The 13,366-nt window shown below is 45.2% G+C and overlaps 1 protein-coding gene across 2 annotated transcripts; it reads left to right on the top strand.

The window, feature by feature from the left end:
- The first annotated feature begins 7,264 nt into the window (after nt 1–7,264).
- Nucleotides 7,265–12,232, top strand: LOC124692173 (transcription factor MYB3R-1-like). Of its 2 annotated transcripts, none has more exons than XM_047225497.1 (8): nt 7,265–7,426; nt 7,532–7,609; nt 8,014–8,068; nt 8,632–8,689; nt 9,929–10,027; nt 10,136–10,235; nt 10,938–11,066; nt 11,205–12,232. In XM_047225497.1, exons 2-8 carry the CDS (start codon nt 7,575–7,577, stop codon nt 11,905–11,907), a joined length of 1,179 nt encoding a protein of 392 aa, XP_047081453.1. In that variant the 5' UTR covers nt 7,265–7,426; nt 7,532–7,574; the 3' UTR covers nt 11,908–12,232. The 2 variants fall into 2 exon arrangements, with proteins under 2 accessions (XP_047081453.1, XP_047081454.1); XM_047225498.1 differs by having other exon boundaries at nt 7,269–7,399.
- The last annotated feature ends 1,134 nt before the right edge of the window (nt 12,233–13,366 follow it).

Raw genomic sequence — 13,366 nt, 5'->3', positions numbered from 1 at the left:
CCATCCGCCTCCAGGTCCTTAGGCCTCGGCAGTCCTTGCCATGGCCTCTCCGGGTCCGTACGTCTGAGCCAGTGCCATCTCAATCGAAGGGCGAGGCCCTGTAGCCTGAGGTCCTTGATCCCCAATCCTCCAAGCTCCTTTGGCTTACAGATGCTCCTCCATGCCACGAGGCATTGTCCTCCCTGTACATCCTCCTTGCCGGCCCAGAAAAAAGCCCTCATCCACTTGTTAATCTCCTCAAGCATCCAGACGGGGGCCTCCGCGACCACCATTTGGTGCACCGCTCTCGCTGCCACCACAGAATTTATCAGGACCAGCCTACCCTCTCTACTAATAAGCCCTCTCTGCCACCCCGGAACACTTTTGATAACCTGGTCCAACAGCGGTTGCCATTCCGCCTTTGTGAGGGGGCGAAGGGCCAGCTGAAGACCGAGGTATCTGATAGGGAACGCCGCCAGCTCACATCCCAAAATAGTAGCCGTTCTCTCCTCCTCCACCTGTGTACCGCGGATAAGCGTGGCAGTAGTCTTTCGGAAGTTTACATGGAGCCCTGACGCCTCGCCGAAGAGGCCCAAGATGTGTTTCGCGGCCCATAGCTCCCCTAAGCTCGGCTTGAGGAATAGAACGACATCGTCCGCATACACCGAAATCCTCTGCATGGGTGAAATGGCGGCCAAGTCCCCAAACAGACCCTCCTCCACGGCCTTGACTACCATCGCTGTTAGAGCCTCCATAGCCGCCACAAAAAGCATGGGGGACGTGGGGTCCCCTTGTCTCAAACCCCTCCCATGGTATATGCGGCCTCCTGCCACTCCATTCACCATCACCCTAGTATTGGCGGTATAGAGCAGCAGCGCTACCCACTTCAGGAATCTCTCACCAAAACCCATTCTCCTCAGCACCTCAAACAGGAAACTCCAAGAAATAGAGTCAAAAGCACGCGCAATGTCAAGCTTTAGGAGGACTCCAGTGTGCCTCCTCGTGTTGATTTTTCTCGCCACTTGCCTCACCAACATAAAGTTGTCATGCAAACTCCGGCGCTTAATAAAAGCGGATTGGTTCATGCTCACAAGCTCTCCCAATCTAGGCCGTAGCCTATTCGCAATGATCTTCGAGAAAAGCTTTGCAAAACTATGCACTAGGCTGATGGGCCTAAAGTCTTTGATCTCCGACGCCTCCGGCTTTTTAGGTATCAAGGTGATTAACGCTCGGTGCAAAACCGAATTAAATAAAGTAAAACAAGTAACTAATTTTTTTGTGTTTTTGATATAAAGAAAGCAAACAAGACAGAAAATAAAATAAAGCAAGACAATAAACAAAGTAAAGAGATTGGGTGTGAGAGACTCCCCTTGCAGCGTGTCTTGATCTCCCCGGCAACGGCGCCAGAAAAGTAGCTGCTTGTGACGGTAAAGCACACGTCCGTTGGGGAACCCCAAGAGGAAGGTATGTTGAGTACAACAGCGAGTTTTCCCTCGGTAAGAAACCAAGGTTATCGAACCAGTAGGAGATGAAGATCACGTGAAGGTTGTTGGTGAAGGAGTGTAGTGCGGCGCAACACCAGGGATTCCGGTGCCAACGTGGAACCTGCACAACACAATCAAACTACTTTGCCCCAACTTAACAGTGAGGTTATCAATCTCACCGGCTTGCTGAAAACAAAGGATTAAACGTATGGTGTGGAAAATTATGTTTGCTTGCAAAAAATAAAAGAGAACAATGATTGCAGTAGGTTGTATTTCAGATGTAAAAGAATGGACCGGGGTCCACGAGTTCACTAGTGGTGTCTCTCCAATAAGATAAATAACATGTTGGGTAAACAAATTACAGTTGGGCAATTGACAAATAGAGAGGGCATAACAATGCACATACATATCATGATGACTACTATGAGATTTACTTAGGGCATTACGACAAAGAACATAGACCACCATCCAGCATGCATCTATGCCTAAAAAGTCCACCTTCGGGTTAGCATCCGCACCCCATCCAGTATTAAGTTGCAAGCAACAGACAATTGCATTAAGTACTGTGCGTAATGTAAACAATACAAATATCCTTAGACAAAGCATTGATGTTTTATCCCTAGTGGCAACAACACATCCACAACCTTAGGGGTTGCTGTCACTCCCCCAGATTCAATGGAGACATGAACCCACTATCTAGCATAATTACCCCCTCTGGGAGTTACAAGTATCAACTTGGCCAGAGCCTCAACTAGCAACGGAGAGCATGCAAGATCATAAATAACATATATGATAGATCAATAATCAACTTGACATAGTATTCCATATTCATCGGATCCCAACAAACACAACATGTAGCATTACAAATAGATGATCTTGATCATGTTAGGCAGCTCACAAGATCTAAACATGATGGCACAATAGGAGAAGACAACCATCTAGCTACTGCTATGGACCCATAGTCCAAGGATGAACTACTCACGCATCAGTCCGGAGGCGGGCATGGCGATGTAGAGCCCTCCGGTGATGATTCCCCTCTCCGGCAGGGTGCCGGAGGAGATCTTGTGAACCCCCCGAGATGGGGTTGACGGCGGCGGCGTCTCTGGAACTGTTCTCGTATTTTGGCTCTCGGTGCTAGGGTTTTCGGAGACGAAAGAATAAATAGGTGAAGGGGCAGTGTCGGGGGAGCCAGGGGGCTCCCTCCCCACATGTCGGCGCGACAGTGGGCCCCCCCGCGCCGCCCTATGGTGTGGGCCCCCTGCTGACCTTCCTCGACTCTTCTTCGATCTTCTGGAACACTCCGTGGGAAATAGGGCCGTGGGCTTTTGTTTCGTTCAATTCCGAGAATATTTGTAAACCAACTTTTCTGAAATCAAAAATAGCAGAAAACATGAACTGGCACTGTGGCATCTTGTTAATAGGTTAGTCCCAGAAAATGCATAAAAACATTATAAAGTGTGAATAAAACATGTAGGTATTGTCATAAAACTAGCATGGAACATAAGAAATTATAGATACGTTGGAGACGTATCAGTGCGCGCCGCCAACGCCTTCTTCTCCAACTGCGCCGCCCTCCATCCTTTCCGCTCCGCCATCGACAGCTTTCGACGCAGACAGTCTTGATGCCACTGATCATCGGTCCAGCCTTCTGGCTTATTCTTCGGAGTCGGCGCCTTCCGTGGCTTCGCGAAGGGCGCCTTCGCCCCTTTCGTCCCATTGCCCGGTGGCTTCTTGGTCCCTTTCTTGGCCATTTTTTTGGGGGCAGTCGGTGGCGCCATGGATGGGGAGAGGGTGGCGGCGGGAGGAACAACGTAGCGACGGCGGGAGGGAGAAATGAATCGGCGGGTGGGATAGGTCAAATGTGTTGGGATGGCAGAAATGCGCGGCGGGAGAGGCGCGATTAGGTGGGAGCGGTAGACGAATTTTTTTTGTGCCACTAACGCGTCGGGCCCGCGTCGCTTCGCCTCGCTTTTCGGTGTGTCCGGCGTCCCCTGTGTAGCACAGACGGGCTCAGGGCGCCGGACACCGTATCGAGCCGCGCCGGACAAAAAGTGGCTTTGGGGGACGCGGTTGGGAGCGTTTTTTTGTCCGACGCGCCCCAAATCCCTTTGGGGGATGGTTTGGGGGATGCGACTTGAGATGCTCTAATCTAGTTTAAAAAGTAGATGTTATTCTTCAACTATTGCGCTACTCAAGTGATTTTATTATGTGATCTCCAGGGACACCTCGTCCCGCGGTATGAAGGTGACAGTGTGCACACCATGTTTGTCTCTTAGACTAAACTTTACAGAAATACTTATGAATTGTGGTGTCTAGTTAGTACCATCTCTGTATGCTCCAAGTGATAGCATGGGGCATCCATAGATTAAGATTGCGAACTTTAAGGAGTGCTTATGCAGCCCTACACAGTGAATTTGTGTTTGTTATCAAACCGTTGAGTGGTTCAGAGTGGCATAGTGAAGTGATAATATTTATGTATTCAATTATGGTATCATTGTTGAGAGTGTGCACTAGTGAAAGTATGATCCCTAGGCCTTGTTTCCAAGCATTGAAACACCATTTACAACAAGTTCTGCTACATGTTTGCTTGCTGCCATTTTTATTTCAGATTGCAATTACCACTTACAATCATCCATATTACTTGTATTTCACTATCTCTTCGCCGAACTAGTGCACCTATACACCTAACAAGTGTATTGGGTGTGTTGGGGACACAAGAGACTTCTTGTATCGTAATTGCAGGGTTGCTTGAGAGGGATATATTTGACCTCTACCTCCCTGAGTTCGATAAACCTTTGGTGATCCACTTAAAGGAAACTTGCTGCTGTTCTACAAACCACTGCACTTGCAGGCCCAACACTATCTACAAGAATAGAAGCGTGCGTATACATCACTTGCCTCCAAAACTTGCAGGAACTTGGAGAACCGCAACCAAGGAAAATTTCAACAACTACCACTAATCTCATGAGGGAGGAATGGAAAAATAAGGACATTTTGCCAAGAGTGCAAACCTTTGCTTGGCGGTTTGTACGCAAAGCCATCCCAACAGGAGCGAGGGCAGGTACATATTCCAAACACACTAGTAGGTACTGCTGCAGGTGCGGTTTGGAAGAAGAAGATAACCATCTCTTTTCACGTGTGGTTTTGTCAAAGCTGCTTGATTTAGCTATCACTGGTTCATCAAAACAGACATGGCGATTAAGAATTCCTCGTCGTTACCTCAAATTCTTTTAAACATCCTCGACTTGCCTCACCGTCATGCCAACTTACAAAATGTGCTAACCTTTATGTGGTGCATTTGAAAATCCAGGAATGAATATTTGTTTGACATGAAAAATGGAACCATATCAAATAAACATCAATGTTCAAGTCTTACAGAACAACTTGGAGCTCGCTTCAATACATGATACATCAACAACAGTGGTGACAAAGAGGACTCAGATGAACCAGGACAAGGAGCAACCACTGATACGTCCAATTTGCATCCCTATTTTATATCATAATTTACTGTTATTCATTGATATATTTCATATTTAGAGGTGATACTTATGTTATTCCATCTATTTTTGCATGTTTGATGATTATTGGATAATTAACCATCTGGAGCTAGAATTCTCACTGGAAAAAGGACCATCATGACACCGTATTTCTGAAGAACAACAATTCCCAGAAAATATACAGAAAATCTTATTTCGCCAGATGATGCAGGAAGCCACAAGAAGAGGCAGAGACGGGCCAGGAGGGGCCTAGACCACCCCTAGGCGCGGGCCCATCCCAGGCCGCGCCTAGGCATGGTCTGGGCGCCCGGGCCCACTTCTGGCATCGCCCCCTCGCGTATTTAAACCCCCTGAGAAACCTAAGATCGGGGGAGTGACCAGAGAAATATTCCGCCGCCGCTACGAGGCAGAGAACCAGAGAGAGAGAGAGAGAGAGAGAGAGAAAAGCTCTCCGGCAGGCTGAAATCTGCCGGGGAAATTCCTTCCCGGAGGGGGGAAATCGTCGCCATCATCACCGCCATTGAGCTGGACTTCATTGGGATCATCATCACCATCATGTCCACCACCACCAACACCATCATCACCGTCGTCTCCACGCCATCCCGCTGTAACATCTTGGGTTTGATACTTGTCTAGTTCATAGGGAAAACTTTCCCGGTGTTGATTACTCCTTGTAGTTGATGCTATTGAGTGAAACCATTGAATTAAGGTTTATGTTCAGATTGTTATTCATCATTATATCACCTCTGATTATGATCCATATGATGTCTCGTGAGTAGTTCGTTTAGTTCTTGAGGACATGGGAGAAGTCATGATGTTAGTAGTGAAACTATGTTGAGTAATATGCAATGATTTGGTATTTAAGTTGTGGTGCTATTATTCTAGTGGTGTCATGTGAACGTCGACTAACCTTTATGGGCCTAGGGGAATACATCATGTATTTGGCTACTAATTATGGGGTTGCGGGAGCGACAGAAACCCAACCCCCGTTAGGAAACCGGTGCACGAGGGAGTGTAGGATCTCAAGTTTAAGGCTGTGGTTAGATTTATCTTAATTACTTTCTTGTAGTTACGGATGCTTACAAGAGGTATAATCACAAGTATGCATTCCAAGTATGGGGTAGTGCATTAGCATAGGTTGACCCACACAACACTTACCAAACCATTGCAGATTATTCAGCTATGTGAAGCGAAAGCACTTGACGAAATTCCTGTGTGTCCCCAGGAACGTTTGGTCATCATAAGTAAAACAACCGGCTGGTCCTTTGTTATAGAAAGGATTGGGCCACTCGCTGCAATTATATTACTGCATTTTATTTACCTACAGTACCAAATACCCCTGCAAGCCTATTTGCTAGTGTTTACAGTGAATCCTTGATCGAAATTTCCCGTCAATACCTTCTGCTCCTCGTTGGGTTCGACACTCTTATTTATCGAAAGTACTACGATACATCCCCTATACTTGTTGGTCATCAACCACCACAGTCGCATACAATTGCAACGGACTTCTACATCACGTGGCCAAAAATAGTTTTAGATGCATCAACAAAGAGAAATGTTCTATGCTTGCAGGTAATACAGAATTTGGAATATCCATCCGGTTCGAACAAGAAGACATCGGATACACCAGCCAAGTACAAGTTACAACAAGAAGAACTAGCTCTGTCATAGAAGCTAAAGCCAAGGCAATGCTACTAGCTTCATATGTCGCAGAAGTGCTCAAGATCAATACCCTAACTATGATGACGGAGAATGCTCTCTTGGCGAAAGTTGTTGCAGGTGGAAAGGTAAAATCAGATTGCATCCACTCGAGTAGTAGGGAAACTCTAGCTAAAATCCCTAACTCCAGTTTAAAACACAGGCCAAGGTTTACCATGTTAAGAGAGACCTCAATGATGTAGCTCATAACTCTGCTTATCATATCAGGTGCTTAGAACTCCAAGATCACCTACCTTAAGTTGTGCTTCTTCAGCTCATGCAACTTCTATATGTCTTGTTATCTCAGTCCTTAGAAATTTTGAATGGTAGGATTTTGTACTTCATGATGTATAATGCTGTTGAGCTGAGGAATGAAATTTTGGCGCCTCCGCCGCATCACCCTGTTAAAAGACAGTCTGGTCATTTGCATTTTTTTAAATTCCATTCTGAATGTCTGATTTGCCTTTTCTTTTTCAGAACGATCTGTGTACATTTTGGGTACAACTTTTTTTCCCAGCAGCTGGAAACGCTTAGCCAGAAACAGCCCATACGGCCCACGACCGCGCTGTTTGACTCACCGCTGTTGCAAAACAACAACGTCAATGGCTTCCGTCGGATCCCGTCCACCATCTGGCTCTTCCTTCTCCTCGCCCTCGTGCTCGTCGCCAGCGTGCGTCCCACTCCCATCTCTTCTTCCTCGGTCCTCTCCTCCGGGATCCTCCATCGCGAGGACCTCCGCAGGTCAGGCCCGAATCCTGCACAAACCGGGTAGCTCCACCGCGAATTTCCCCTTTTTATCTGAGCATTCCCATCAGATTCCCCTACGAATGATTGGTTTGTCTGATGCCCGCGTATGTCTGTCTCTCCTTCCAGCTTCAGCCGATGCTTCTGGCCGACCCGGGCGCTCTTCCCAGCCATGTCGCGGAGCGGAGATGCGGTGCCCAGGCAGCGGTGAGTTTGTGATCTGACCAGGCCCGTTGCTGCGATTTCTGCATCTCCGTCCTAGTTTAGCTAGCCTTTGATCTGAGGGAGATCAGATGCCCTCGACCCTCGTCCGGGGCAGCCTTTGACTTTGGGTGTCGGCGGCGTTTACCTGACGTTGAAGCCGAAATTTCCCAAACTGGGCCTTAAACTGACTATATTTAGATATTTTACTCAGCAGGGTACCTCTTTATTCTAATCTCGGACCGACTATATCTGGACATTTAGTTAACAGAATGCTTCCCTGGTTGTTTGTTGACCAATTGAAGGTTATTTCTTCCTAGTAAAACACGAGAAATAATTGATCCTGTGTTGTTAATCACAAGGGCTCACTGCAGAATGGTCAGCTGACTCTTTGCTTTATTCTTTTGCAGGGCTGTCAATTCGACAAGCCACTCAAGGAAGGCTGATGGTGCTTCTGTCAATGTGGTAATGCCGCGCCGCCGATCCGACACGCCGAATCAGAATGCTCTTCAAAGTTTGATCTTTCGATTTATGAACGTCAATTGTCATTTTCATTGTCTGGTCTTACCTGATGTTTCTAAGCAAGTTTTGTTAAACTTAGATGTAGCAATGTTCACATCTGGACAAGAATCTAATTTGATTGGTTACTCTGGGCTGACACAAGATATCAAATGATAATTTCTGATCACTTTATCTTTACTACCACATTAATAATTGCAAATGTTTGTTGCCTCTTAGGATGAATAAGAAGGTTGAGGTAATCAATAAAATTGCAGTTTTAATTTACCTAAGCCAAGCCACCAACACTGTCTAATGGAGGTATCTGCACGGGATTTTATAGTACAATGAAAGCAAAGAAGTAATAAGTACATGGCCTGTTTCTGCTTTCGCTTGATCCTTATAAACCCTATTTCATATTTTCTTTTATCTATTAAAGTGATTCAGTTGAGTCTTCGGTCAGCGTCTTGGTAGTTTTGTTAATTCACTTGCAGTTTATGCTCAGTTCAGATTTTTAACTATGGATGCAGAGTAATACACCACATGAAACTGTCAAACATTGCCACGGTGAAGAATTGGAAAACATAGGTAACATGCTCTACCGGAATGCAAGTTCATTATCAAATGAGAACTTGCAGTATCCCAATTGCTCGGGTAGTTGTATTTCGCACTATCTATTTTTTTCATAACTCCAGAGAGAATTTTTTGTTTCGTAAGATCATTCGTTGGCTTGTCCATCTACTGAGGATATTCTCATTGATACTAGTACTACATTATAATATGAGAGATACATTTTTTTAAAGATGTTCGAGCAATTCCTGCTTAGTCAAACAAGAGAAGCCTTTTCTACTAGGTTTACCTATCTAGTTGCAGCTCTTGAGTATATGTCTTGTATGGAAGCCTTAGAGATAGCATAATTTCAGTAATGATTTCTACCAGGTATGGTTTTCTGCATCACTGGGACTTTAATTTGTGGTCCAGGCTGCCATATACTCTATACATGTTATGCCTTTTGACAGTGGTGGGCACAAGTGTATTCATGGGTATTCAAGTGAATACCCATTATTTTCGTCCAAGAAAAATTCACATAGTATTCATCATGCCTAGCTGAACCAATCTATCTATTCTCCTTACGCATAGCATCTCCAGTGAACCTACTATCCCTATAATAGCACTAGATTGCTCCGGTGTTGGTCTGGTGAACTCTCCAGCAGTCTAGCTCGAAGCTTGCACCAGCGACGCAACAAGGATGAGGCGGTAATCGATTTTGTTGTCCTAAATTTGAATACCCATTGTATGTATCCTGTGCCCGCCCATGCCCTCTGAGGCTTAGGTAACACAACCAAGTATTCCACGTTGTTCTATCCTTCAACAAATTGCTGGCAAATAGGGTAGTGGTAGTAGCTTTCTAAATAAAATAATTAGAAAGTATTTTGTTACTTTTATGATTCACAATCAGTCCATGTGATGCACCTTGATCAAAACGCCATACAGAATGTACCCATACACAGAAGTAGTATGCATGCATGTCAACTCGCAGACACTTCCACGCTTTACTTTACTATACTCCGTACTTATATTGGACCACAGAGGTGCCAATTCCAAACTGATCTGTCACTATTGTGTACAGTTCATCACTTTATTGTATGATAATCTACATGCTGATCTCTTCATGCATCATTTGTACTGTGTTGTTGTTCTATCACACACATTTGCCTATCTGCTTCTGCTTGCATCTGTGACTACCACTTGTACTCCTGTTGGTTCAGTTTGGTCATCTTCGTTGAAGGATCGTGTGTTTATCTTATGTTTGTCTGTCTCAAACAGGAGAGCCACTTCGCAAGAATGATGGCCACTGCTTCAAGGATAGCTGCAATAACACAAATTCTGAAGTCATCGCCAGAGTAAAATGGTCAGAAGAGGAAAGTTATTTAGGCCAGAACTTTCATTTCCCCTGAATCTGGATGTTCTTCTCAACTTTATTTTCCATCCTAATGCCTGCTGACAAACAGTTCTAATTTTTCTTCCAGGAAGATAAGATACTCACTCATATGATCAACAAACATGGGCTGAAAAACTGGCAAACTGTCGCACATGCTATACCGGGCCGAAGTGCACCGCAATGCCGACAAAGGTATTACCACACTGTTTGGTTGGTTCCAGTTCAGTTTCTGGACATGAAAATCTTTACTTCCATTCATATATGAGCTGCTAGAAATTTATCAACTAGTTACTCGTTTTACTTGCCGCCAGAAGCTATGATCTATCACCTCCAGTACCTGATTTATTCTGCAATAGCAACATTGTCTATTAACTTACCACTGTTCTTTGACATATGATGGCTTACATCTCTTTATGCATTTGCATTGTATGCACTGCTCGTTTTCCAATTTGAATGTTTCTATCTAACAGCAATGAAACCAGATACTTCGTGACAAAATTTATGGTTTCGTATCAGCAGGTATATGTAAAAATTGTAGCATAATTATCCGCAATGTTTTGTTACCAAACCGAAGTGGTGTGATTGCACCAAACGCCTGGTTTGCAGCAAGCACCCTTTAGATTTGTGTGGAAAACAATGAATATGTCAAGATATTAAGTGGGGAGCATGATGTTGTTAGCCTGTGTTTCAAGGAGTTATTTTAATTTAGCACATTATGCAGCTTTCACTAGTCTTGTGCTGCCACAGCTTTTCGGTAGATAAGGGTTGAAGGTTTGCTACATTATAAGATTCTCTAGGGCAGCACTGCCGAGCAATTGTCACTTCATTACTTAATGTTATCAATTAGAAGTCCGTACATTTGAGTTTCGATGGACCTAATGGTAATAAACACAGGTGGAGATACAAAATAGACTCTGCAATAAACAAGGAGGCATGGTCGGAGCAGGAGGAGTTGAGACTGATTCGTGCTCATCAAATTTATGGAACTAAGTGGCGTGAAATGGTCAAACATTTTCCTGGGAGGTAAGATTTGATGTTTCAGCAAAAGAAGGAATTTTAGCGTTGCTGTTGCAGTTCATTCTCCCCTATCATCATAGCTCAGGATGCAGCTCTACAAAATACTCTTGGTACAACTAAATTATTAATATTGTGTACATCCAGGACGAATGGTGCAATCAAAGAATACTGGAGAGGCCCAATGAAAAGAAAGTTGAATTCATATTTAGCTTCAGGGTTGCTTGATCAATTCCCGGATGATCTTGAAAACCTGTCAGTATCACAGAACAGTGACTCGGATATTCTGAAAGACACTATAGGTTTGTCCGATAGAAATGAAATGACATCAGCTGTACCAACAAGTTCCAAATCTGAAATGGGCTTCACAGAAACAGGTGAAAATGCTGATGCATCGGAGGGAGAAAGTGCAGATTTGATGTATGTTAGAGGAGTTGATGCTCCTTCAGCCAAATCCCCTCAAAAGATAATTGAAAGATCCGAGCAGCATGCAAAAACCAAAAGGAAATTGGATTTTCTGTCAAACCCAGTGGAGCTTAAGGCGTCCACTTTTGCAGTAAACTCTCCAAGGCCTTCACAGGAAAGGGAACAAGTGATTCCAGCCGTTGCTGGTATCTGTCCTTCAAATGGATGCCATGATATTTTACCAGAAGTCCCGTCGGATTGTGCAGACACACTTTTATCACAAACTGGTTGTTACCAATCCACTGATATTTATTCTGCAGAATTCTCAGATCCCTCAGATCCATGTTCACTAGAGCTAGACATATCAGATCTTATGGAGATGTCATACTTTGATAACTTGATGATTTTTCCTCCTGGTTCTCCACATGATGGTAACTCCATATAATATGTGGAAAGTGATACTGACAAAAGGTACAACTTCAGATGGTTTCAGTTGCACTCTTGTAGCAGAATAGGCGATGAACTAAACTTACTGTTATTGTTATCGCCCTGTAAATTGACAGTGTATGATTATCGTCGTGTCGGATGAAAAATTTAGCTGGAGAAAAAGAACGGTGCTGTTCATCTCATAGTTACTGTCGCTGGTTTGAAGCAGATAACTATTTTTGTAGTTCTGCCACTTGTTTGATATTTTAAGCAAGGGTTTCCAGCATTGCCAAACTAGCAAACTGAAAAGCAGACAATCTATCTTTGTTGTTGCGCAATTCTGATTTAGGTCTTAATCAGGCAAGGGATTTTGTTGTTATAGTACATATTAAACATGAATTTATACTGAATTCTAACCTGTACTAGTCCCTTTAACCCAACATGTGGAACTGAAACAGAGATTCAGTAATATAACTGTGTTAACGATGATAAACATCAGTTCATGTCTGAATGACAAATTTCAGCAATGTGGTTACTTGCACATGTCCAGCCAATCTGATGATCTTATAATCAGGCAGATTTTACATACAAAGTCTGGAAACTGTTGAACGGATCAAGATAATTCTTGTTGAGGTCAGAGGAGCAATAATCTCTAGCTTACTATATCTGCACTTGTGCCATACTGCAAAATGACATATGTGAAGGCAGTTACCAGCTCCTAGACCCAGCAGACTGCATGCTTACCTTTTCCTCCTATGTGTTCTCCATTTCTTCGTCACCTGAGTCGTCGACCGGCTTCACAAATAGCCCGAGCTCCTCCAGCGGGCTGCGCCGGCGGCGGTTCTTTGGCACGGCGGGGAGCGCTCCGTCCTGGCTTCCTTCGGGGCTCTGGACATGCTCGACGGTCGATATGCCAAGCTCGATGAGATGCACTGGGTGTATGGTCTCGACGCTGAGCCCTGTGTGCCGCCCGTTCTTCTCCACCTCCTGCAGCTCCTCCCGAGCCATCTTCCTGAGCGCGCCGACCCTGGCATTCCTCTCCTCCTCCTGCCGGAGAGCCTTTTCATACTCGGTTTCCATTCCACGGCTCCCTTGGTCGATGTCGGCTGCCGGCAGCCTCTCGAGGTCCTGTCGATGGCGGATGCTGAGAGTCTCTTCAGACTTGGCGATGATGCCGGCATATCGGGTCTTGAGATAGCGTGCCCGCACCAGCACGTCCGGCTCAGCCGCGCGCCGTTCTGGCACGTCTTGCAACTTTTTCAGAATGAGGTCAGCTTGCGTGATCATCGGAGGCTGCGCGCTTGGAACGATCGTCTTCCTCCTCCTTGAGGCCGGCGGTGCGGCGGAGGCCTCCGGTCGGGGCTCGGCGGCTGCCAAGTGCGGTCTTTCCGTTCCATGCGGAGGGGCCTTTGGTGACCATGACGAGGAGCCTTTTCCGGCGCCGCCGTGGACTGCATCGAAGTCACGCACGACCGTGA

The sequence above is a fragment of the Lolium rigidum genome, chromosome 2 (assembly GCF_022539505.1).
Source record: "Lolium rigidum isolate FL_2022 chromosome 2, APGP_CSIRO_Lrig_0.1, whole genome shotgun sequence".
In the NCBI taxonomy this organism is placed as follows: Eukaryota; Viridiplantae; Streptophyta; class Magnoliopsida; order Poales; family Poaceae; genus Lolium; species Lolium rigidum.
Note: the sequence above shows the minus strand (reverse complement) of the source record. Positions and strands in the feature narration are given on the sequence as shown.